At 44.1% G+C, this 27,405-nt stretch overlaps 1 protein-coding gene across 2 annotated transcripts; it reads left to right on the forward strand.

Moving 5' to 3' along the window:
- On the forward strand, positions 1-26,438 carry LOC142765530 (sulfotransferase 1C2A-like). 2 transcript variants are annotated; one of them, XM_075866654.1, is made up of 2 exons: positions 1-194; positions 25,248-26,438. In XM_075866654.1, exons 1-2 carry the CDS (start codon positions 124-126, stop codon positions 26,245-26,247), a joined length of 1,071 nt encoding a protein of 356 aa, XP_075722769.1. In that variant the 5' UTR covers positions 1-123; the 3' UTR covers positions 26,248-26,438. The 2 variants fall into 2 exon arrangements, with proteins under 2 accessions (XP_075722769.1, XP_075722770.1); XM_075866655.1 differs by lacking the exon at positions 1-194 and adding an exon at positions 20,427-20,566.
- The last annotated feature ends 967 nt before the right edge of the window (positions 26,439-27,405 follow it).

Below are 27,405 nucleotides of genomic sequence, written 5' to 3' on the forward strand. Positions count from 1 at the left end.
TCAAGACTTGAGATAACATGCGGGCGCACAACAATTGATACATGGTATTAGCAGCAGGCAACGGTAGAAATCTCGACACACTGTTACGAACCGTTCCTGTTGCACACTGAAGAGCGGACTAAAATGTTGTCCCTAGAACATCGTGTGCCAGCGTTTGCGACTCGCCAAGCCCCAACGCCTCCAACCAAACTCAGGTAACTGTGCAAGTGCCCTGATGCTTTTTTGCACTAACCCACATTAGTGGATATTTCGGTGTTTTGCTGTGCAAAAACCACGACGCTACTATGAGTGATATTGTGGCAGGGCTCTCACAATCGAGGTTAACTACCCCAATTTCTTCTCCGTCTGCGTGAATTCTCTGGGGTTTTTATTTTGTCATCCACACTGAAGTGTTACCATCACTGCGACTAAGGTGTGCTCAAAATTATCGAACACGAATTCTGGGTCCGCATTCCTGATTTCGATTAGTTTTAGTTAGGGCCTCGCCATCACAACTAGAACAGTTGTTTCGAACTTAGTCGTGTGAAAGGTAATAAGTGCCAGAAAAAAAAAGTATTAAATTTTGGTGACGAAGGACGCTTTTCTGTGATTTGTGAGATTTTAGAAGTTGGAGTGCTACCTTATAAAAAACAAAGAGCTTCCCAATCACTTATATATTCCCCTCAAATAGCAAGTGATAGAGAATCTGATGAGTTCATTTTCTTTTTTACTTGTTTAAAAATTTGAAAGAACAAAATCACAGACATGGCAAACTACACGCAATGTCTTTAATTCAGGAATTGAATGCTTCAGACAACTTAAACTGAGGGTAATGAATCTCGGTAAGTATAAATTTTGAATTTTCTTTTTTGAAGAAATAAGTTGCAAGGTTTTATCGCGCTTTCTTTTACTTCTTGACGGTGACAAAACCAGAATGGTTTACCGGAAGCGTCAAAGTATTAAAGTATTCTTCTGAATAGGAAAGAAGTGTACATTTAGTGGCTTCTTTTTTTTCGTTAGGCAGAATAATAACAAGAACTAACAGACCATGATGCCGATGACAGTACTACAGGGGATGTTATTAGAAGTAATTACAGTGCAAATGTGAAGAAGGAAAAGTGGACGAAATGATTACTTATAGCCGGCAAGTACCGAACTTTCGAATAACACGTCTGATTCTCTGGCACTAAGCTTCGGCGGCGTTCGTCCGCATGTTAGTTTCATAAAGTAGATAAGTGCATTAAACATGGCAGCTTGACTCAGCGCCACCAGTTGCCACTACAGTGATTGTGGAACATTCTTATTTGACTGCCGGCGTCACGTCTCACGTGATTTCATTACGAACTGGCAGCTGACGAATAATCCCTCGCATACTTCCTGAAGACATCAAGTCGCCCAGAACGAGACCTTATCTATCAATGAAGGAAATAATTGTACGTCTGTCTCAGCTGTTTTTTTTTTCAGTGGAATAAGTACTGTGATTAGGACGTTCAACATTGTTTTCTTGTGAGCACGGAAAGCTTATAAATCGCGAAATCGGCTCAAAATTGTCTTTCTCCATCATAATTTATAGATTTATTATCAGGCAAACAAAGTTTATTTTCACAAATCCAACTTTGTAAATATTGTTCTGGCTTTAATGCACAGGTCTATAGTATATTTCATCCCAATCGGGAATGGGTACCCTCACCTTGTCTTCAATCTGATATTTGATATCTAAACGGGGTCTTTCGAGAAATGTGTCCAATATTATTGAAAAATTACAGAATGATGTATGTACGTGCGACCTGTCGCGTTCTCTTTACTTTGGCAGAAGGAATCTTCAGACGAGAACAATCGTTAATTGCGTCAGTAGTTATGGCGTTTATAACGATAAGGTTTTACCTGTGAAAATAAGCGGCCAAGTTAAATGGGCAGTCAAGTCTTTCTTGCGAATCCTTCCTAGTCTCGTACTTGGTAATCAGCGCTGAGTGATGAAATCTGGCTACTTAAGCAGGCGAAACCGAAACCAATGATCTAAACAGCGCATGTACCATTCACATCCAAACCACTTTCAAGGACGACCCTGTCGCCCATGCATTGGGGGTGGAGGATAAGCAAGCTTCGATAAATGGCGATGCAAAAAAAGTTCCCAGATTAACGTTTGATAATGAATCATCGTCATCGAGCGCATTCTAGAAGTGGTCGGTAGATGTTGGGGTTGTAGTGTAAGTTTCGGTTTGCCGGACAAATTAGCCAGATCGCATGACTCTGCGCTGGATATATACATATATATATATATATATATATATATATATATATATATATATATATTGCCACCTACTTCTAGTAGTGGGTCGTATGCCAAGGTGAAGGCACACACCACGAAGAAGAAAGAAGTGCGCGTGAACCCCCGCTCTAGAAAAGAAGCCCAACCGACGCGCTTGGTTAGAGCCATGTTGCTCGGACATCAATAGACTTTGTCGACACCCCCTGGAGCGACGTGACAATTGGTGGAGGTGCGGGGTAGCCCCTCACGGATGTTTCAGACCCCTCCTGGAAGCAGCACCACAAGCCCAGTGCGAGTTCACACTCCCGTTCATCGGACAAGCCGCAGGATCAGGGGATTGCCACCCGAAGCTGACCCTACAGTTCACAGCAGTATGATGAGCACGTCCTTTCAAACCACTTTAACAGGAACGGGAAACCCTCCGGTGACTCGGTACACCCTCGAAAGTCGACAGGTTCCGACACCGTTTCATGGCACTGAGCTCGAAGACGTCGAGGACTGGTTGGTCGACTTCGAACGCGTGGCTGCTTTGAACGACTGGAACGACGCGGCCAAACTACGGCGTGTGTACTTCTATTTGGAGGATGGAGCACGTACCTGGTACATGAATCACGAGGAACAGATGACATCGTGGCCCGAATTCCGCCACCGGCTGTTGGACACTTACAGAAGTGCTGATCGCCACGAACGAGCGGAGCGAGCGATCCAGGCCCGCATCCAGATGCCAAACGAAACTGTCACGACCTATGTGGAAGATATGACGCGCTTGTTCCGACGGGCCGATCCAAATATGACAGAAGAAAAGAAGTTGCGTCACCTGATGCGGGGAGTTAAGGAGCAGCTTTTTGCTGGCCTTGTACGGAGCCCTCCGAGCACGGTCGCCGAGTTTTTGTCTGAAGCCGTCACGATGGAAAAGATGCTTCAGCATCGATCCACCCTGTATGAGCGGCAAGTGAACACGTCCGCTGCTCAAGTTCTCACGACTTTTGGGAACAACACCGAGTGTCTGCGCGACCTTATCCGCTCTATAGTACGCGAGGAGCTGCAAAAGGCTGCCACACCACCACTACCTACGGTGAGTTCTATTGCAAGTATCGTCAAGGACGAGCTGCATCATGCCCTGCGTGACCCTGTGAGTCTGGATAATGCCACACCGGCCCCGGCTGACTACCACCGTGCGACTTATGCGGAAGCCTTGAAGCGCCCAGCTTCCTCTTCCCCGCTGTTTGTTCAGGCACCTCCTACAGTTTCACTTCAGTCGGCGCAGCCTCTACGGTACTACGAGAACACACGCGCGCCCCCACCCCTCGTTTACGCCAACCCTGTGCATCTTGCGGAACAACCAGCACACTACCTTGACGACAGACGTGCTTCGCCTCGGAAATCTGATGTTTGGCGCACTCCTGATCGCCGACCTTTGTGCTTCCACTGCGGGGAAGCGGACCATTTGTACCGCCAGTGTCCATACCGGCGCCTCGGGCTGCGCGGCTTTTCAGTATATTCAGCGCCTCCTCGGTATGGCCAGCGACCCCGGGACATTGAGGATTACCTGGCTCAACAGCGTATGCCATCGCCTTCTGGACGGCAGCCGCGCTCACCGTCGCCGAGGCGCTTTTCATCTTCGCCACAGCGCCATGCTGGCGCACGGTCCCCCAGTCCCCGCCGGGAAAACTAACGCAAGCGACCCTTGGAGGCGAGGTCGCTGGCAGTCGACGTGCTGAAGACCTCCGATCAACGCTAACAGTAAAGGGTGTGGATTCGACTGAGCGATATGTGCGGCTTTCTCTGGATATACCGGTGCTGATAGACGGCTATGCAGTAGGTGCTTTAGTTGATACCGGGGCTGACTATTCTATACTAAGCGGGAAAATGACCAGACTACTAAAGAAGGTAATCACGCCCTGGCATGGCTCTGTGATTCGAACGGCTGGTGGCCACACCGTCTCTCCGCTTGGAACCTGCACGAGTAGAGTTCGGGTCTGCGGCTATACTTTTGTAGCAATTTTCCTTGTGCTCCGTGAATGTTCACGCGACGTTATTCTTGGTGTTGACTTCCTGCAGGAGTATGGAGCTGTCATTGACATTCAAGAGAATCGCATCACCTTCTCAGCCGACCGAGCAATCGACAAGCAGGACGACCAACAACGTGCCGACATTCTTCGTGTTTCTGCTGAAAGTATAACGCTTCCTCCAAGAGCCAGTGTTATTGTCGACGTCACATGCTGTGGATTGCAAAATGGTGAAGCGATTGCAGAAAGTAATTTTGAACACCTGCTGACTCAAGGTGTTTGTGTGGCTAGGAGTATCATACAGCTACGTGATGGCCGATCTCAACTGCTCGTTACAAATTTCAGCAACGAACACCGACACCTTTTCCGTGGCACTTCGTTAGCGTTTGCAGATGAATTAGGTACTGTTCCCATCTGCTTCTCGTCGGACGCAGTGGAGGCCGCCGATACGTCTTTAAGCAATATCGATATTAATTCTAACCTCACACCAGAAAACCAGACAGCACTGCGAAAACTCTTGCTTGAATTCAAGTCACGCTTCGCTGCTTCCTCTAAGGTGCGCCAGACTTCGATCACTAGGCACAGAATCATCACTTACGACGACGCCCGCCCAGTACACCAACAGCCTTACCGTGTGTCAGCGAAGGAACGAGAAGCCATTCGTACGCAAGTTCGAGAAATGCTTGACGACGGCATCATCGAGCTTTCCAACAGTGCGTGGTCCTCTCCGGTCGTCCTAGTCAAGAAGAAAGACGGAACGCTACGTTTTCGCGTCGATTACCGCAAGCTGAACAGCGTGACTAAAAAGGACGTGTACCCGCTGCCACGCACCGACGACTCGTTAGACAGATTACGCCGCGCCCACTATTTTTCCTCTTTGGATTTAAAAAGCGGGTACTGGCAGATCGAGGTTGACGAGCGAGATCGCGAGAAAACGGCCTTTGTTACCCCTGATGGCCTGTATGAATTTCGAGTCCTTCCTTTTGGTTTGTGCTCAGCGCCCGCAACCTTCCAGCGAATGATGGACACTGTGCTTACTGGTCTGAAGTGGCAAACTTGTCTCGTATACCTTGATGATGTTGTCGCTTTTTCTGAAACCTTCCAGCAACATCTTCATCGCCTCAGGAGTGTGCTACAGGCTATTCAATCAGCAGATCTTACACTCAAACCGCAGAAGTGTCACTTTGGTTATGAAGAGCTCAAATTCCTTGGCCATGTAGTCAATGCGAAAGAAGTCCGACCCGACCCCGACAAACTTGCCGCTGTAGCCGCGTTTCCGCATCCTACAGACAAAAAGACTGTTCGGCGCTTTCTGGGCTTGTGCCCCTACTATCGACGATTTATTAGAGGGTTTTCGAAGATAGCGGAACCCTTGACTCGCCTTACACGCGACGACACACCGTTTGTATGGGCTACCGAACAACAGGCTGCTTTTGCCGAGCTACGACAGCGGATGCAGTCAGCCCCTGTTCTTGCGCATTTTGACGATGATGCTGACACAGAGGTGCACACTGACGCCAGTAACATCGGCCTCGGCGCAGTGCTCGTCCAGCATCAGCACGGCAAAGAACGAGTCATTGCCTATGCCAGCCGCTCACTGTCCCATACCGAGCTGAATTACACGACCACAGAGAAAGAGTGTCTCGCAGTAGCGTGGGCGATCACCAAGTTTCGCCCGTACCTCTATGGTCGTCCATTTAAAGTGGTGACGGACCACCATGCCCTCTGCTGGTTGGTAAACATTCGTGATCCCTCTAGACGACTGGCCCGATGGAGCTTGCGTCTACAGGAATTTGATGTTACCATCGTATATAAGTCTGGACGGAAGCATGAAGACGCTGATACGCTGTCGCGTGCACCCATACCTTTAGTCAATCAAGAAGAAGACGACGATGACGGTTTCCTGGGCGCCCTTAGCTCATCTGACTTGAGCAGACGCCAGCGAGAGGATGAAGAGATTCGACCGCTCATCGACTATCTGGAGGGTCATAGCGCCGTTATACCTCGACATCTATTTCGTGTCATGACGTCTTTCTGCCTCCGAGGTAATGTCCTTTACAAAAAAAAAACGCCCGTTCTACGAGCCGCGCTTACCTCCTCGTCGTTCCGAAGGACATGCGGGACGAGATCCTCTCCGCGTGCCATGACGAGCCCACATCTGGTCATCTAGGTTACTCGCGAACGCTCGCCAGAGTAAGTGAGGCGTACTACTGGCCCGGACTTTCAGCAAGCGTGAAGCAGTACGTTAAAAGCTGTCGGGAATGCCAGCGTCGAAAGTCGCCACCAAGCAAGTCGGCTGGATTACTTCATCCAATTGATCCACCCCACAAGCCATTTGACCAAGTCGGCATGGACATTCTCGGCCCATTTCCTTTATCGTCCGACGGCAACAAATGGGTCATTGTTGCAACTGACTATTTGACCCGCTATGCTGAGACACAGGCGATACCACGGGCCACGGCTTCTGAGGTAGCACAGTTCTTCATGTGCCACATTGTTCTGCGCCACGGTGCTCCAGCTACAGTGATAACCGACAGAGGAACAGCGTTCACTGCACAGCTTATTGATGAAGTTTTTCGTCTAAGTAACACTAGGCATCGAACGACGACTGCTTACCATCCGCAGAGCAATGGCTTAACCGAGCGACTAAATAAGACAGTCACAAATATGATCTCCATGTACATCGACGTCCAACACAAAACATGGGATCGCATTTTGCCTTATGTGACGTTCGCTTATAACACCGCCGTTCAAGAAACAACCCGATTTACACCGTTTCGCCTTCTCTACGGCCACGAAGTTCATACGATGCTGGATGCGATGCTTCCTTATGAAGGCGCTGATCGATTAACAACTGACGCAGAAGAATTTGCAGAGCGTGCCGAGGAAACTCGCCAGCTCGCCCGGCTACACATTGGTCAGCAGCAACAGGTCGATGCACGACGTTACAATATGCGTCACAATGACGTATCTTACAATCCGGGAGACCAAGTTTGGGTTTGGACCCCTGTTCGACGCCGTGGCCTCTCCGAAAAGTTGCTCAGCAGATACTTCGGTCCGTATAACGTAATACGCCGCGTGAGCGACGTAAACTACGAAGTGGTTCCGGACGCTACGTCGTCACGATGGGCACAACGAAAACAACCGACCTCTGACATAGCTCACGTGGTGCGCCTGAAGCCCTATTTTGCGCGTTCCTAAAAGACCACTTTTCCTGTGTTTTTTTTATTTGTGCTCTGACAATTACTTCATCATTGGTGAACTTATCGCGTCTAACATTTGATTATTGGTGCCCTTTTTCATTGTTTAACCCACTTTGTTTTGGTTTTTTTTTCAATAACTTTACAGCATCGGGACGATGCTCTTTCTTTTTTTTTTGTTGAGGAGGAATATTGCCACCTACTTCTAGTAGTGGGTCGTATGCCAAGGTGAAGGCACACACCACGAAGAACAAAGAAGTGCGCGTGAACCCCCGCTCTAGAAAAGAAGCTCAACCGACGCGCTTGGTTGGAGCCATGTTGCTCGGACATCAATAGACCTTGTCGACACCCCCTGGAGCGACGTCACAATATATATATATATATATATATATATATATATATATATATATATATATATATATATATATATATATATATATATATATATATATATATATATATATATATATATATATATACGAACGCATTCGTATTTTTTCCGGAAAGTCCCGACTTTTGATTCAGGGTTCGAAGTCCCGCGCCGTCCGTTTCAGGTTGGCTACATGTCCCAGATTTGGATCGGACCATCCAGTTAGAAATTTTCATGCGATCTAACGCACGCCATACAAAGCATGTACATGATGCTACAGAACACGAATCTCGCCCTGATCGCATGCACTAAACAACGCTGCGGCAGCTAGCGGAGGCTGTGAAAGGCCATGGACACTGCAGCTGAGCTATTGCGCGAAGTGCTACAATATTTAGGAGTACAACCTTCAGCAATAAAAAAGTGCTGCGAGTTGAGCGTAGCCAGGTAACATATCATGACACCCCAAGTACAAAGAAAGAATCGATGTCTCGAAGAAGTCGCGATATGAAAACTGATTTCGCTGGCTTCCTGCGTTAGTATACGGACTGCCCTACCCTCAACGCTCCACCTTGCCTTTCTTCACTAATACTGATAACCCCATTCAGATGGCGTTAAAAGTTACTCTCTCTTCACATTGTACTCTTGAATTTATATACCATTGCCATCGTCTTGTCTACTCGTCATGGCCAGCATCCTGTCAAAAGATTTCATCGTTTATGCATATCCGCTTTACTACAAGCACATCAGCAGATTTCGTAGCAACTCTCCTATTGTGTCGTATTGTATGGTACTGTTCATAATGTTTGTTTTTCTTTACGCGCTTAAAATTTGGTACTTAATTAAACAACGTTTTCCGGAGATGTCAGAAAAAGCAAGAGAAGGTCATGGAAACATGAGACTTCAGACGTGAATAACAATTCAGCAAAATGTTGGTACTATCATGTTTTAACTAGGTAAGTTGAAGGCTTCCAGCTCGCGATATTGAAGCTATTTATACTATTTGCTACAATATCAATATTGAGGTGTGGGATCCATGGTAGTTTTCAATCTCAAGCTCAGTTTTGTTGAGAAAAAATAAGCAATTATTATAAAACGCCAGGCCTGCGTGGAAGGCGCAGCACAGTCACAGCAAAAGCTAGGAGAGCGGCCTTTATTCAGTGCGTTTTCTAAACACTCCTTTTATAAGTTGTGCAAGCACACTTGTGGGTACCCACTACGGCAATAATAATAATATTTTTACCGTAGTAGACCGAAACTCGCTATGGTATTTTTGTTATTATTCTCAGAAGCATTGTATCCGCTAAACACTTGCAAGGAATTTCATGCCACTTGCAAACACATGCAACACTTGCTAAGAATTGCTAAAGGAATTGCTAAACAATTGCAAGGAATTTTGTGCCAACGTTGACGAGGAATGATACCTGAAGGAGGTATGTGCCACAGTTAATGTATGGTGCAAAACAAGCTTTTGTAGTAAGTTGGAGCATAGATCGACCTGCTCATTACGCTACTCGCATTGTGTGATACCTCGTTGTTATTTTGACGTTCTAAAACGCTTCACTCATATTATATTATATCACTAATATTAACGCGATTCACTTACCGACATCAAGCCGGCCTAAGGCAAGTTTGCGAAGAAGCCCCAAACATCGGCGTAGCTTGGTGGTAGCATACTGGGCCGGCACGCAGCAAGCCCAGGTTTAAGTCCCACTGTGTCCGTGGTACTAGGTTTTTTTTTCTGTTTTCGTGCAAAGTGGTTACGGACACCGGTGGCGGCGGCGGCGGACAACTATACGACGCAGCGTGGTACCCGAGTTTTGATGTCATAACAGCTTTTGCTCTAAAGATACCTGGGCCGTTAGCCTACATTGTTTAGTGTATCCTCCACTCCAGCGTACATAACAGATTAACAGAACATATACAGGGCATCCCAATTATTGCGCAGCTCGAATGAAAAAAAAAAAAAACGAGTGGCGTTAAGCGATAGTGCATATTGTTGAAAGTGTACTGTAGTATCCGCTACAATTTTTTTGTTAATGGCAATTATTTATTTATTCATAATAATATTTGTAACTCAAAAAAGTACTTGCCTAATTGTCAATAAATCAATAAGGCAGACGTGCTCCTGCTGTAACGACATGTATCGGTGCTATTTTCTACGTTGCACTAATTGTGTGCTCATTTTTACCTGTCACTAATGGAAGCCCACGGAATACAAAAAATAACACGTGGCTGCACTGCTACGTGAACCTGAATGAAGCGCCCTTAAACAAACACACTTTGTGGTAGCCAGTAGCGATTAAGCAGATGTGGAAATAAAAACAGTCATAGCACATCTACGGAGTGAATGATGATGAGTGAGGCTAAGCGTTCGTCCGTCCATCCGTCCATCTAGTGAACACTCTACGCAAGTACCGCCATCTCGCATCTTTTCGTGGAGTAGGAATAAACTTTATTATTCAGGAAGGCGAGGGGAAATATGGGAAACCAAGTTTGACGGGGGCTAGGTTTGGGCAAGGGGCCGCAACACTAGCAGACCAGTCCGCCAGCTTGGCCTGTATATGCAAATTCGGGCTCCTTAAGGACGCCTCATATATTCATTATATATAAGTACCGCCATCTATCGGACATTCTAAGAGCAAAAGAAGTGGTGGCTACCTAATACGTACGTCGAGGATGCACGACCCACAGTTTAAAGAGCTTCGCCCCTTAAAAAATGCGGATCGCACTATCTGCCAATTGCCGTCCGAAAAAACATGTCGCCTTGACGTTACACACTCAGGCTGTATTCACTCTCATCAGAACAGTGATCCAGCCGCGTCACCATGCACCGAGAACAGTAGACCGTGAGATGTGAATAGTGATAGCGACGTAAAATCAAGCGGAAGCAATCCCTGCGAAACTGCGACACATGTTGGCACCTGACCCTTGCCAATCTACAAAACGCTGCCCCTGGCAAAGGAAAAGAGGAAAAGCCGTTGCTTCAAGTAAAATTATCTAAGAGCGCTGCTTGCTTTTGCGAGTGTGAGCACAGTCGCGTGTTATTTTTTTCATATTTAGTGAGCTTTCTTTTTTCAGAGGAAAAAATGAGCACGCAATTATCGCGTTGCTGAAAGTAGCAACGACAGATGTCGTTTTAACACGCACACACGACTCATTGACATTTTGATAATTAGGAGAGCACTTCTTCAATTACAAGTGTCATAATGACTAATTAGTTATTAGTCAAAACCAAAGCTGTTAGTAGCGGCTGTATGAGTTTACTGGGCACAATGGAACAAAATGCGCAAGATTTGCTTAGCCTAACACCATTCCTAAATTTTAAGCATGCTGCGTGATAATTGAGACACCCTGTATTTACACACACACACACACACACACACACACACATATATATATTGCCCCGCCGCGGTGGTCTAGTGGCTAAGGTACTCGGCTGCTGACTCGCAGGGTGCGGGTTCGAATCCCGGCTGCGGCGGCTGCATTTCCGATGGAGGCGGAAATGTTGTAGGCCCGTGTTCTCAGATTTGGGTGCACGTTAAAGAACCCCAGGTGGTCTAAATTTCCGGAGCCCGCCACTACGGCGTCTTTCATAATCATATAGTGGTTTTGGGACGTTAAACCCCACATATCAATCAACAAATATATATATATATATATATATATATATATATATATATACTATTGTTCATTTATTTTATTTTCAGAACTACAAAGATTCCTGCGAATACTATGGGCTAAACACTGTTGTCAGAGAGCTTGACTGGGTGGATGGTCTGTTACAAGGCTTATGTGGTACTTGTACGAAAAAAAATAGAAAAATTTGCTAGAAACAAAAGTTTCACACAAATGTACAAAATAATATCTAAAAATATTGAAAACATTAAAAACAAGAATTCCTTGCACAAGAACACAGGAAATTATACATAATATATATACATGCATATACATAGATGCCTATGCAAACATACACATATGTGGTCACATACAGATCTACAGAACTAAAAAAATAAAAGAAGTGATTTAGCACACAGCATGCAAAGAGTCACGTACATAATCACATCTCTACAGCTTATATAACGGTGCCCCTCCACGGTGGTCTAGTAGCTAAGGTACTCGGCTGCTGACCCGCAGGTCGCGGGTTCTAATCCCGGCTGCGGCGGCTGCATTTTTGATGGAGGCAGAAATAATGTAGGCCCGTGTGCTCAGATTTGGGTGCCTGTTAAAGAACCCCAGGTGGTCGAAATTTCCGGAGCCCTCCATTACGGCGTCTCTCATAATCATATGGTAGTTATGGGACGTTAACCCCACATATCAATCAACTTATATAACGGTAAAAGACTCAATACACCGCCGAACGCGATAAGAATAAGACGAAAGTGTTCACAAGCGTCGATCTTGTAAACAAAATATTTTTGCACTGAGCCCAATGTTGCGTGCTACGTTAACTTCTAACGGTATTTTGTCCCAAATTTGCGTTAAAAATTTCAATAAACGTTTCTCTTATGAGATATAATTAGTATGTAAATTATATAGTCACTGCTTTGCCGAAAAGGCGAAGCAATGAATGTAATATCAAGATATATGAAGATCACGCGCAGAATAGAAAGCACATTGAAACGTGCCCCGCGTTTCGTACGCAGAAATGACGCACGAGACTAATTCCCAGGTACAGATGCACGTGAATAAGCGTCTCAGATGTTACATCGTTCTGTCTAAAAAGCGCACGCTTTTTCACAAATGGAGACTGCGATGATTGCAGTGAAGTACAACAGAATTGTTCCAGGTAAAGCCCGAGGCCAGCCAAGACGTACGATCCTCCCTCTTTTCCACCGTGACATAACAGCACGCGAGGAAGCATCGTTCCCTTCCTTTAAGCGGGGTAAAGTGCACGTGGGAGATAAGAGTGCGCGCCGCCGCATGATGTGGCGACGCTTGCTCATTGCCTCGTCTTGCTGGTATAGCTGTAGATACAATTCCCCCATCGATGCTCGTCAGCAGCGGTAAGTGGTAGATATAAATAGCTTGCCGTTGAAACGTTGAACGGCGTGCTCCCCGGTGGTGCAGTTGTTAACGCTGAGCACTCACGATTGAAAGGACAAAAGTTCAATCCCGCGCGCCAGAGTCTTTTCTGGGTCTTTTGCTTTCTTGCATTTTCATATATATATATATATATATATATATATATATATATATATATATATATATATATATATATATATATATATATATATATATATATATATATATATATATACATAGCGAGTGACGGCGATGTTAACGGCAAAGTCCAGCCGAGGGTATCTATATAATTGCTATCAAAATAAAATTTCTGTTGAATGCATGCCTAGTGTTTTGCGATGGTATGGTGAATTTACTGGAGGAGAGGGAACGCTAATGCCGATGATTTGGTAAACTGAAAGGGCCATCTTATAATCACGAATTGCCGAAACTGACAGGATAGGTTGCTCCTGAAATATATAATTTGGATTCCCGTAGCTTCCACGTATTATGTTTAGGGCTCTCTTTTGTAGTCGTAGAAGTGGTTCAAGGTATGTTGTGTATCATACACCCCATGATTCTATACTGTAGCTTATATGAGAGTGAAGAAAGTAAAATACATAATTGGAGTCACACAAGGGTGCAACAATCGCATGCTTCGATTAAATGAGACCTGAAACACTTTTTCAAGTAACCATATAAAGAGTTCACTGGAAGAGCTGACTGACTCATGAATTCAACGTCGCAAGAAATTTAAGAATCCATCCAGTGCGACTGGAGTTACAAAGGTTTGTCCAAGGAGGTTTCAAGCCTCCTTGGGTTTGTAGCAGGCTGCATTTGCATTCTAGCTTCTCTCGTCCCGACGAATACGTTGGAAGCTAAGCAGGGAGGGATGGCAGTCACAGAAAAACGTCACGCGTGCCTCGTGACCTTGAGCACTTATTCTTTTTTTTCTTCCCGTACACGGCTTTCTCAGTGTAATCGCGTGCGCACGCGTGGACAAGTAGCGGCCCTCCACGGTGATCTCTTTAACGAGCGAGCACGCCATGTTCAAATCAGCCAATGCCTGGTAGGTGGGCTTGTTGCATGTGATTTTTGGGCATATTCTGTGATTTGTCGAGAGAAGAGACAGCCACTTTTTGATGATTTTGATAATTTATTGTGAATTCCAGGCCACCTGCTGCGCTAAAATATTTGGTTCGCGTGTTGTCGGAAGCCTCTAGTACTGAGCGGCAGTGTTTTCTGACCATTCTCAAAAAGTGTTGCAGGGCTCATTTAACGTATAATAACAATAATCTAGTCACTACAAACGCTATAGATTTGTTCTCTGTGAAGATGCTCGTCAAACGTCTCTCCAGGATGTTTAAAATAAATCACTTGCTCAGAAAGCTTGTTTCTATGCGGGTACAGTTTCATTTATGGCGTATCAATACTCTCTCTCCTAGATCGGATGACGACACACTTCGTTTTTTCTGAATGTAGTGTATATTCGTTTTGAATAAACCAGTTACTTACGTTTATGAATTCTGACATTATGTTGACTTGCAGTATTGACCGACTATTGCCTGTTGAAATTACGGCTGTATCATCAGCGTAAATTATTGTTTTGGAATACTTTAGTGTTTTGGGAAGATCATTTATTTGAAATGAAAAATGCACCGGTCTAATACGGAACCCTGGGGTACTCCATACTCAATAGTACTGTATGACTATTCTTTGTTGGTAATCACTACTTTTTGCTGTGGGGAGGACACGTAGCTCGAAAATAACTGCACTGAACTGTGAATGAAACCACAACTTTCAAGCTTCTGCAGCAGTATATGGTGGAAAACGGTACCGAATGCTTTTTTATATCTAGAAAGACTACTACTGCAATTTCGTCATTGTGAAGTGCGGTGTTTATACTGTGCGAGACCTTTAGAAGTGCTGATGAAGTAGACCTTTCAGGAATAAACCAACGTTGCTCCGGGCAAATGATGTCAATGTTTATCAAGAAAGCTTTTTAGTTAATGGACAATTAGCTTCTTGAAAAGTGTGTCAGAAAACTTAGAATGGAGATGGGTCTGTAGATGTCAATATTGTTGGGTAGTACTTTGGTGAAATTTAATCTAGATGCATTATAGATGGAAAACAGTCCTTATAACATTTACCAATTGACAGAACTCGTTTTCATTCGATTATCATCTGGGTGGTACACAACTTAAAAGAGTGTCGCAATATAAATGTCTAGGTGTGATTGTAACAAAAAATATTTCCTTGACTAGCCAAATGTGCACTTCAACGGGAAAGCTCTAAAATAAATTGGGTTCTTTTCTCAGTACTTTGGCTGAATTCCCCCGCTATACCGAACTGCTCTGCATAGAACGATAATTCGCTCTATGCTAGAATACGCAGCTGTTGTTTAGTACCCTCCCAAACTATGTGACCTCAAATTCCTTTACAACGTCTAACGTAAACCTATCTGTCTGGTATGCCGTAACTACAGCCCCAACGTCACACCATCCCAGGCCCTGCAATCACTGAACATTGTACCATTGCTTTCTTGTTATCGTACTGAATCTTTTGAACTGTTATATACTGTTATCAACTCCTCCACTGGCCTGATTTGCGGTGACAACATTGCATTTATACCTGAAACTTTCACCCACAGCTCCCACAACTTTAACATAAAGCCTTTCTTTGCTCGTGGAAAACACAGTCATATTTAGTTTTTTTTCACGTACTATAGAGCTCTGGAATTGCCTACTTAGCAGGACTCAATTATCATCATCATCATCATTATCATCATCATCAACATCAGCCTGACTACGTCCACTGCAGGACAAAGGCCTCTCCCATGTTCTGCCAGTTAACCCGGTCCTGTGCTTGCTGCTGCCAATTTATACCCGCAAACTTCTTAATCTCATCTTCCCACCTAATCTTCTGTCTCCCCCTAATCCGCTTGCCTTCTCTGGGAATCTAGTCAGGTACCCTTATCGACCAGCGGTTATCCTGTCTACGTGCCACATGCCTGACCCATGTCCATTTCCTCTTCTTAATTTCAACTATGATATTCTCAACCCCCGTTTGTTCCATAATCCACTCTGCTCTCTTCTTGTCTCTTAAGGTTACACTTACCATTTTTCTTTCTATTGCTCGCTGCGTTGTCCTCAATTTAAGCTGAACCATCTTTGCAAGTCTCCAGGTTTCTGCTCCGTAGCTAAGTACCGGCAAGATACAGCTGTTATATACCTTCCTCCTGAGGGATAGTGGCAATCTACCTGTCATAATTTGAGAGTGCTTGGAAATGTGCTTCACCCCATTCTTATTCTTCAAGTTACTTCAATCTCGTGGTTGGGCTCCGCGGTTATTACCTGCCCTAAGTAGACAGTCTTTTAGAACTTGAAGTGCACTATTACCTATTTCGAAGCGCTGCTCTTTTCCGAGGTTGTTGTACATTACTTTCGTTTTCTGCAGATTAATTTTAAGACCCACCTTTCTGCTCTTCTTGTCTAACTCCGTAATCATGAGTTGCAATTCGTACCCTGAGTTACGAAGCAATACAATGTCATAGGCGAAGCGCAGGTTACTAAGGTACTCTCCATTAACTCATATTCCTAACTCATCCAATTCTAGGCTTCTGAAAACCTACTGTAAGCCCGCGTTAAATAGCATGGGAGAGATTGTGTCCCCCTGCCTTACACCCTTCTTGATTGGTATTCTGTTGCTTTCTTTATGAAGCAATATGGTAGCAGTTGATTCCCTTTAGGTTTCATCCAGGATGTATATATATGCTTCGCCCCGCCGCGGTGGTCTAGTGGCTAAGGTACTCGGCTGCTGACCCGCAGGGCGCGGGTTCGAACCCCGGCTGCGGCGGCTGCATTTCCGATGGAGGCGGAAATGTTGTAGGCCCGTGTGCTCATATTTGGGTGCACGTTAAAGAACCCCAGGTGGTCTAAATTTCCGGAGCCCTCCACTACGGCGTCTCTCATAATCATATAGTGGTTTTGGGACGTTAAACCCCACATATCAATTAATCATATATATGCTTCATCGACACCCTGATTCCGCAGTGTCTGCATGACGGCTGATATTTCTACTGAATCAAACGCCTTCTCGTAATCTATGAAGGCTATGTATGGTGGTTGGTGATACTCTGAGCATTTCTCTATTACCTGATTGATAGTATGAATGTGGTCGATTGTTGAGTAGCCTGTTCAAAATCCTGCTTGTTTCCTTGGTTTATTAAATTCTAATGTTTTATTTATTCTGCTAGCTATGCTAGCAGAATAAATAAAACCTTTTTAAATAGCCTGTATACTAAATAGAGCAAGCTATCAGCCTGTAATTCTTCAAGTCCTTGTCATCTTCTTTCTTATGTATTAAGATGATGTCATTGTTTTTCCAAGACTCTTGTACTCTTCCCGTCAGGAGACAACTCGTAAGCAGGGTGGCTAGTTTTTCTAACACAATCTGCCCTCCATCTTTCAACAGATCGGATGTTACCTGATCCTCACCAGCAGCTTTGGCTCTTTGCATGCTCTCCAAAGCTTTTCTGACTTCTTGTATCATTACTAGTGGGGTGTCATCTGGGTTACTGCTAGTTCTTATAGTATTAACGTCATGGTTGTCCCGGCTACTGTACAGATCTCTATAAAACGCCTCCGCTATTTTAACTATCCTATCCATATTGGTAGTTATTTTGCCTTATTTGTCCTTTAGTGCATACATCCAATTTTTCCCTATCCCAAATTTCCTCTTCACTGCTTTGACGCTTTCTCTGTTTTTCAGAGCGTGTTCAATTATCTCCATGTTATACCTTCTTACATCGCATACCTTACGCCTATTAATCAACTTCGAAAGCTCTGCCAGTTCTATTTTGTCTGTTGTACTTGACTTTCATGATTTGACGCTTCTTAATGAGATTTTTCGTTTCCTCGGAAAGCTTGCCAGTGTACTGTCTAACTACCCTGCCTCCAACTTCCACTGCACACTTCGTAATGATACTCGTCAGATTATTATTCATTGTATCTACGCTAAGGTTGGTTTCCTCACTAAGAGCGGAGTACCTGTTCTGAAGCGAGACTCTGAATTCCTGTACTTTTCCTCTCAGTGCTAGCTCACTGATTGGCTTCTTGCGTATCAGTTTCTGTCGTTCCTTCTTCAAGTCTAGGCGAATTATAGACCATACCAATCTATGGTCACTTGGCAAGCACTTCAACATCCAGCACGATGCCTGGGTGTGCACTCATTATAAAATCTATTTCGTTCGTATTTTCGCCATTAAGGCTCCTCCATGTTCACTTGCGGTTTTTTCGTTTTCGGTAGAAGGTATTAAAAATCGTAAATAATTGCATTCTGCGAATTCTACTAGTAGCTCTCCTCTGGCGCTTCTAGTACCGATGCCATAATCTCCTACTGCCTTGTCTTCTTCCCTTCCTTTGCATTAAAGTCTCCCATCAGTACAGTATACTGTGTTTTTACATTACTCATTGCCGATTCCACGTCTTCATAGAAGCTTTCAACTGAAGCGTCATCATGGCTGGATGTAGGCGCGTAAGCCTGTACCACCTTCATCTTGTATCTCTTATTCAGTTTAATTACGATACCTACCACCCTTTCATTAATGCTATAGTATTCTTCTATGTTGCCAGCTATGTTTCTGTGAATTAGGAACCCCACTTTTAGTTATCTTCTGTCAGCCAAGCCCTGATAGCAAAGGACGTGCCCATTCTGTAGCACCGTATAGGCCTCAACTGTCCTCCTAACCTCACTGAGCCCTATTATACCTCATTTAACACCCTCTAGCTTCGAGAATAGTACAGCTTGACTTCCCTCACTAGATAAGGTTCTAGCGTTAAACGTTGCGAAAAAGAATGCGGTGATGGCGTATTGGTTAGAGCATCCGCCTCGCATGCAAAAGGTCCGTGGTTCAAATCCTGGTGCCGCGCAGTTCCCAACCGGATAAAAAAAAAAAATCCGCGTGGTGATGGAACTGCAGTAAGGGGCCTGGGGTGTGGCCTCACCGGTAACCACCGCCGGGAACGCACTCCCTCACCAGAGAAGGATTGACCACCCTGGTGCAGTATCTGGCCACTACCTCCCACATTCAAACGCCAAATAACTCACAGCCCTCTGTCCCCAGCAGCTGCGAAGCAACTGACCACGGCGAAGGGCTCGATCTCTATCATTAAATGATTTGATTGGTGCCGCTAGTAACGACTCCGAACATATCTAAGCTCTTGTTTTTAATATCCAAAGTGATGTTTTCTTGCATATTGCTTTAATATATTTCAGATTTATTTTGTTGTTGTTTTGTTGTTTCGTCTTGTGTTAATTATCCACTTCTGTTTAGCCCTGTAGTGTTGCTGCAGTGCATTCAAGTAAATGAATAGATATACGACTGGCAAATGCATTGTTAAGAAAGTGACATAGCGGAGTGCAAAGAAGGCTGATGTTATCTTTAATAACTTTAGCTGGTATTACGTCAACTCTAGTCGCTTTGTTTACTGGAATACTAGCCACGACAGATTCGATCTCATCTGTGGTGATTGCTGCAAGGTTTAAATCATGGCCAATGAGCCTTGGTAAAGAGAGAGCAGATATCAACGAGCGACACTGATCAACAACGTTAGCATCAATGCTAGTAAAATATGTTTCAAATTGCCTGCAACTTTTGGGGAGAGGGTATCTGGAAAACTGAGAGATGGTCCGTGTCAGCTCGAGTGACGCTAGAAATCACCGCCATTTCATAATGTCACTAAGGTGACTTTAATAAAAGCTTCCAGAAGACGTGACGTCACCATGACGGCAGTATGTCGTCATGGTGACGGAACATAACGGGATGGAGCATAATTAACACAACGGGATCCCACATGACGGTGGCTTCACATCATATGACAACGCTACTTGATAGCAACGAAAACAAAGTTGCCCGTGGAACACTTTTGGAGCAGACTCTGGGGAGACCAATGCATCAACTAAGAAAAGAAAATGTGTAAGGTGAATCGGTGTCGTCTTTCAGTCGTGTCACGCGTGTGCATAAAAAAAAAACCCTTGTGAGTATATGTTTTTCAGTTTTATATAAGAGCTTCGTGTTTCATTTCTTGATTACCTCCCTCTTCTTCTTCATTGCACTGTAGTATAATGGAAATAAATTCTGATGCCGTATAAATCCTAACCTTTCAACTTCAGGTCAGTGAAAGTCGAACACAGACATTTTGTTATTTTTTGTTGTAATTATTGAAGACTTGGACTTGGTGTTCTCGTAGGCGCACGTACCACTCACTGAATCTGTATGTGCAGGCAATTTGCAAGCGGATTCGTGACTTTCTAGGAAGTGCGTGAGATATTAAAGGCAGCGTTTCCCTACCGATAGCGCGAAAATGCCGAGAGGGCTCTTGGAATGCCGGAGAGGGTTCGAATATTGCGCGCGCCGTGGCGGCTATTCGCTTGATCCATTCTTCTCTGCATACAAAAGGCTTGCGACACGGCTTGTGCTCGCGCGAATTTTGTATGCCGAACAGCTCATAGCCAACGCGTCAGGCAACGCGGCATCAGAGGCAGCCTCCCCTCTATGCGGCGTAGTGGATTTGGCCTTGGCGCCACATCTCTATCCACACTCTCCGTACACGTCCCCTCTGCGTGGCGCGACGCCAGCAAGGGAAGTGACGACGCAGTTACTTGCAGTGCAACGGGTGTTCCTGAAGGCCGCTTTTCACAGGAAACCGTGCCAGTAGGTGCCGGCGACTGTTGCACTGTGAGTCATTTTGTCTCGACCGGGACACACGTGACCTAACGTTGGCTGCTTAGCAGTGCAGCATAGTCTAGAAATTGTGCGAGATCCGAGGGTTCGCTTCGAAGGAAGCGCACACATGCGCCTGGCGTTTTATTTATCGCAAAGAGGAAGGAAGACAACAGAATTGTGAGGAATGCCTTGTGGCAGATATTCTGTCGCCCAGCTCAAATAAATAAAGTGGAGCTTACTGGAGCACTCTCGGTGCAAACCATAATTCCTGATCACCTTATTGACACGTTTTTGTAACTACGATTTGAATAATTACTTTTGCCTACATTTACCTGCAGCATATTTGATAATTGACGTGTTTATCATGATAAGTTGTTCATTCACATCCTTTTAGCAGCGCTAGTTCATTTGCCTTAAGATAAGATGGGTTACGCTTAAGGGTGCTTATGAATTATTCTGTGTCTGTCTTTAGGAAAATTATGAAGTACCATAGGCATCGGTATGTTGAGTTCTACACAAATAAATTTGAACTGTTCTTAGAAAACAAAGCATCGACAAGAATATATATTAAGTGTTATACCACCACAACAGCAATTTCACCGAAGCAAGCAGCCTGAGCTGCAATGCTGGTGAAGAGAGTGCGAAGTGCGGCGTTCTAATCCTGACGCTTGCAGCAGGATGTACGTGTATTCGGGGCAGTCAGATAGCACAACCGCGGAAAGCAAAGAGTTGAGCAACTGGAGCGTTTGTAATAGGATCTCATGGCAACGCAGGCAGCCGTAACGGATGTTGAAAACAAGTTTCCGCTACTGAAGCCAGCCGATAAAATTACCGCACGCCTACAGCCAGCCTGAGTAGAGGACATTGCGTTGCAACACAAGTCAGTGGAGTGGTGGCGCGGTAAACTCGAGTGTTGGATGAAGAGATGACGCTGCTAAATAACATTATAAAGAATTATTCTATGTGCTACCTCTAGGAAGCAGAGAGAGAGAGATGAAGATGCAAGGAAAGGCAGGGAGGTTAACCAGACGCACATCCGGTTTGCTACCCTGCACTGGGGAAGGGATAAAGGGGAGAAAAGAGGTTGCAGAGAGATGAGAAGGTACACACAATCACGAGCACACTCGGGGAGCACACACAGTCTACAGGAAGCAGATTTGCGCCAATGTATTGCGGGCGCTGCTCACTACGCCTCCAGGTATCTCAGCGTCACTATTCGCCGAGCGCCATCACGTGGTCAAAAGTGGCTCCTCTGTGATGCGGAGAAGCAGACGCTTTGCTGATAATGCCAACACGCTTCATGTTCCGGCCGTCAAAGTGTGTTAACATCGCATATCAACACTTATATTATTCTCGCTGCTGTTTCGTCCTGCTTGTCAAGATACATGTCATCTAAGGTGTGTATTATTTGCTGCAATTTAGAAGCAATAGTTGGTGTTGCGTTTCAACGTCTCGAAGCCGCTGAAAAAAGCACGTCATAGTGGACGACTGCGGATGATTTCAATCATCTGGTATGCTTTAACATGCACCCCAATCAAACCATTGTGACACAACACACCGGCAGCTCCTTTTTTACACGACAAAATGTGGCGCGACGAACTGTCATAGCCCGAGTGAAAATTGTAAAACGGTGTCCCAAGTGACAACTTCCACACGCCGTCGACTGCAGTGGCTTCTGCGTCCTATAAGAATCTTTTATTATGACTTGTAATAATTGTGATAAAACTGGGCATCAATTTTCTTTGCTACATGTTATAACTATCGTGAATAAATTCTTGAGAACCAGCTGCTCTTTGTTGCCTTGTGCAATCACTCGGTTATCACACCCTTTGCAGCTGGTTTTTCCCCCAAAATAAAGATCACAATGCCTTCAATGAGCGAAAAAAAATGCGGTGCTGCAAAAGACACACTATTGAATTTACGCGTTACAACGTTAAATGGATAAATGAATGCGAAATACATCTAGACTGAGTTATCGGTATGCGTCCGCTGAACTCATTCCTGAGTCGACTCACTCGGATACACGCAGACTCAGATCAAGCCACAAGTCTGAGTCTCAGGTAGTCCGGGTCAGTAATATACTTTGGCAAAAACCTATTGCATGATTGAGTCTGAGTGAGCTGGACAACTTTTGCTGACCTATGCATTTAAAACATCTAAATTGGCTCATGACACGTCGATTGTGACCAGCAAGTTGTACGTGAATAATTCTAATAAATAAAGTGGTGCAGCTGGCGCACTAGCATCTCCGTAAAATCGCTGCTTGCAAACATGAGACGAGCTATCTACATTTAGCGTAGGGTGGGGTTAAAATGCGACAAAAACTTTACAATGGCGAATATATCTTTTTACTTCACTCCTTACAATTAAACATCAGTGCGGAGACTTTCCCTTGGGTACAAGGTAAGAGCTACATAAATATTGCCATGATGCCCCTGTCCAGAACATTGTTTGAAAAACAAATAAAGAATGCTCCAGATGTCTCATTTTTCCCCAGCTGTGGGGCAAAACAAAACGCTGCGTGGGGCAAAACAAGACAGTGTTAAAAACTTATTCCTTCAGTTTATGCAGTAAAAAACTTTAAATTCTCTCTATGGGCTCTTACGCAGTCTTAACAAGCCCAGTCCTTGGACTCGATGCATTCAATCTATAGACAGAATGCGGCGTTGGGTTGCTCCGAAACTCTTTGCAGATCAAGCGCCACCAGTCTTTCTTTGTGCTAATGTTGTATTTTGTTGAACACTTGCAGCTCATAGGAATACTCAATAATGTTTTGACGTACCTTTTTCACCTCTTTTTGCCGTTTTGATGTAGAACTGCTCAGAATTGCCTTTAACACCGTCCACCGAGCTTGTGATGCAATGAATTTAAAACTGTGCTAAACTCACATTTTCTAGCACTTGTTTCTTTTCCAACCAGGGTGTTGGAGGAGCGTTAATTAAACCCGATCCCAAGAAGAGTTTGCGAGCCACTTGCGAGCCACATCAGGACAACCTCGTGAGAAGAAGATGAATACGACTATCGTTTCTTGTCTTTTGAGAGGCTTGGCAACACTTTTTGAGCATCGTCAGAAAACTCTGCCAACTGGTAGTAGAAGCTCTCCAGAACGCGTGAGCCAAATATTAGAGTGCTGCACGTGACCTGGACTTCGCAATAAGCTATCAAAGTCGGCTTAAAAGTGCTTTCACTTCTCTCGAATAATGACAAAGGAAGCCCAAAAATCACTCGTAGAAGGCCATCTATCAGCCATTAGATGATCTGAACATGACGTGCTCGGTCGTTACAGGGAACGCCGCGGAACGCCATGGTTTGTCCACGCATGCGCGCATGATCACACTGAGAAAGCCGCGTATTCGAAGAAACAAAAAAAGAGAAAAGGCTCTAGGCCATGAGGTGCGCGTGACGTTTAACTTTGCCCATGCCACTCCCCCCCTCTTTCCTGTTTAGATTCAAGCACGTTCGTCGTGTAGAAAGAAGCGACAATGCGACTGCAGCGTGCGACATATCTTTGTCCGCTGCTCCTGCATGGATTCTTAAAATTTTTGCAGCGTTGAATTCGGGAGGCAATAATCTCTTTTGTGAATTCATTCCGTGGTTTCAAAAAATTATTCGAGCGCGAACACAAAACATTTTCATGCACACACGCACTCAGGCATTAAACACGCACATGCCTGGGTGTCTGTGCGTGCGTAAACGTGTCGTGTGTTTGCGCTCAAATTAATTTTTGAAATCATCTACCACCTATCCCAACAACACATTTTTTTTTTACTTCATCCCATCGTTACTTGGAAAATTCGTTTTAGGGCTCCTTCTACGATACAGTCGTATGGTGAAAGGCTCTCAATCTCACATGTTTAAACGACAGGATATAATACAATTAAATCCACAAGAAGCCGCACAATGCGAATGAAACCTCTGCTTTGAAATTAGAATAACGTGATGGATTTTCGTGAAGTATCGTAAAGTGACACAAAAGAGAAAAACGTTTGCTCTCATATTAAGTGATTGGTATTTTGTATTAGGAGTACGGAGACAGACAGACAGACACATAGATACATAGATAGATAGATAGATACATAGATACATAGATAGATACATAGATAGATACATAAATAGATACATGGATACATACATACATACATACATACATACATACATACATACATACATACATACATACATACATACATACATACATACATACATACATACATAGATACATACATACATAGATACATACATAGATAGATAGATAGATACATACATACATACATACATACATACATACATACATACATACATACATACATACATACATACATACATACATACATACATACATACATACATACATACATACATACATACATACATACATACATACATACATACATACATACATACATACATACATACATACATACATACATACATACATACATACATACATACATACATACATACATACATACATACATAGATAGATAGATAGATAGATAGATAGATAGATAGATAGATAGATAGATAGATAGATAGATAGATAGATAGATAGATAGATAGATAGATAGATAGATAGATAGATAGATAGATAGATAGATAGATAGATAGATAGATAGAAATGGTGAAATATATTTTGGTCCGCGAAGAAATGCTTTGCATTTAAAAGATTTTTTTTTTCTTTTTGTGTGTGCAGCTCAAGCTTCTCAAGCATGGAATGGAAGAAGCGCTTCTATCAGCAGTATCACGAAGTCGATGGTTTTTACATTAGCAAGAGTTTTCCTGTAGACTGCGTCCGTTCGGCACTCCGCTACAAAGCGCAGCCGGGTGACCTGTTCATCGTTAGCTACCCAAAATGTGGCACAACATGGATGCAACACATTGTATACAACATTATAAACAATCACTCTCCCCCCAAAAACCAGCTGCTCAGCTGGATGGAAATGCCCTTCCTCGAAGCACAAGGAGCAGAATCCATTGACGACATGAAGAAACCAGGGCCGATGAAGACTCACATGTCTTTTCTGTTCCAACCTTACTCGAAAGATGCCAAGTATATTTACGTGGCGAGAAACCCCTTTGACTGCTGCGTGTCCTTTTTCTACCACACCAGGGACATGCCCGAATACAACTTTCAAGAAGGCACATTCGATCAGTTCTTCGAGATGTTTCTGGAAGGGAAGGTCGACTTCGGTGACTACTTCGACCACCTGCCGTCGTGGTATGAACACCGAGACGATGCGAACGTCCTGTTTGTGACTTACGAGCAGCTGAAGAAAGACGTGAGGGCATGGATCTCAAAAATTGCCGACTTTGTCGGGGAAGAGTACGGCCGAAAGCTGCGGGATGAGACTGGTCGGTTAGAGAACGTGCTTGCGAACATAAGCATCAAAAGTATGAGAGAATGTGTAAATGAATCCATGCAAACTTCATTCGATGTGCTTCAGACCGCGTTCAGTGGAGAAGTACCAAAGTGGGTCGAGCAGTTGAAAGTAGCGATTGGTGTCGACGCCAGTGAAAAGCCAATGTGTGGTGATTTTGTTCGCAAAGGCGTTGTTGGTGATTGGCGAAACCACTTCTCGGAAGACCAGGTCAAGCGACTGCAGAAAAAGATCGAAGAAAAGACGCGAGGCTCTAACGTAATGGACTTGTGGAAAGACGTGGATATTCCGCATCAAGACATTTTCATACACTAGAGAATTTCTAGAAATTGCCAGTCTTATCAATGTGTAAAGCATTTCATTCTAATTTTTTATGCAGCTTGTTGTAATTGTTCACCCCTCATTTGAAGCGCTATGCAGATAATCTGTTAGTCTGTACAAGCGATGAAAGAATTTCACCGTAATAAAGTATGTTCTTGAAGGTTTCGGTTTATAAAATTTCAAAACTGCGTGTTTCTTAGCTCTATCCAGAGATTTAGTGTTGTTCTTTTATGTTCACGATATCAGTAAAACTGTATGGCAAAGCAACAGCACCGTACCACAGCGGGGTACATTTGGACTTTCTTGTAAGTACTCTCGTTATTGCATTAGAGACAAAGTCTTACGAAATGCAGCTGGCCAATCGCTGGCTGAAAATAGACATTTGCAGTGAATATTTTTGCCTTTTTTAAGTACAGGAGAATTTGAGTTAGTAGTAATGGTACTGTGTTACTATTTTGCACGTGCATTGGTGTCGCTAACTTAAACAACCAAAATAGGTGTCGTTTACTCAGAGGTGCATGCAACCTCCGTAGATTATGCGAATGAATAGAGATAGGCATGTTCAATGCTAAAATCCATCCTGTTTGAAGTGGAGACTAATGCATACTGTTGGCTGTGATGGGCTTGAAGAGATAATACAAACATTTCACTGAGCTTCAAACATCAGCTATCTTGCGGTACCTCATGCCGTATAAAAGCAGTGAAGTGTGCATTAGTGAACTACGTTGGTAAAAGTTTTATTGCAGCTGGCGGCAACCTTAAGCCACGTAGCCTAATTTAGATTATTTGTGATTTGAAAGAATGCGCAAATGGAAAATTATGCATTGCTGTACTGCAGGGCCAAGGTTCTCTGCCTAGTCCTGCAGTACACATGTGCTTGTACCTACGTTTGATCTGTTCGCCCAAAGCAAAAATGACGCTGCTTGGACTCATTGCCCCCTTCATGTTTCAATGACTTTTCATAGAATAATTGTTAAAATCGAAAACCTGTTCGAAAACTTCAGTTTGACATTAACCAGATTTTAGATGAAAAAACATTATTGAGCCTCTCGACCATTTTAGAGCGCCGCTCCTGGGCACCCGCAGCTGCAGTGAGCATCTTCGCCATTGCAGTCGGTGGCGTAACCCACAGACCTCAAAAAATATTCGCTA

This window comes from Rhipicephalus microplus, chromosome 6, assembly GCF_043290135.1.
Source record: "Rhipicephalus microplus isolate Deutch F79 chromosome 6, USDA_Rmic, whole genome shotgun sequence".
In the NCBI taxonomy this organism is placed as follows: domain Eukaryota; kingdom Metazoa; phylum Arthropoda; class Arachnida; order Ixodida; family Ixodidae; genus Rhipicephalus; species Rhipicephalus microplus.

Coding starts and splice junctions, on each gene's coding strand:
- LOC142765530 (XM_075866654.1), top strand. CDS start 124: ATGTTGTCCCTAGAACATCGTGTGCCAGCGTTTGCGACTCGCCAAGCC. Junction 195..25,247: donor ACGCCTCCAACCAAACTCAG/GTAACTGTGCAA, acceptor TTGTGTGTGCAG/CTCAAGCTTCTCAAGCATGG.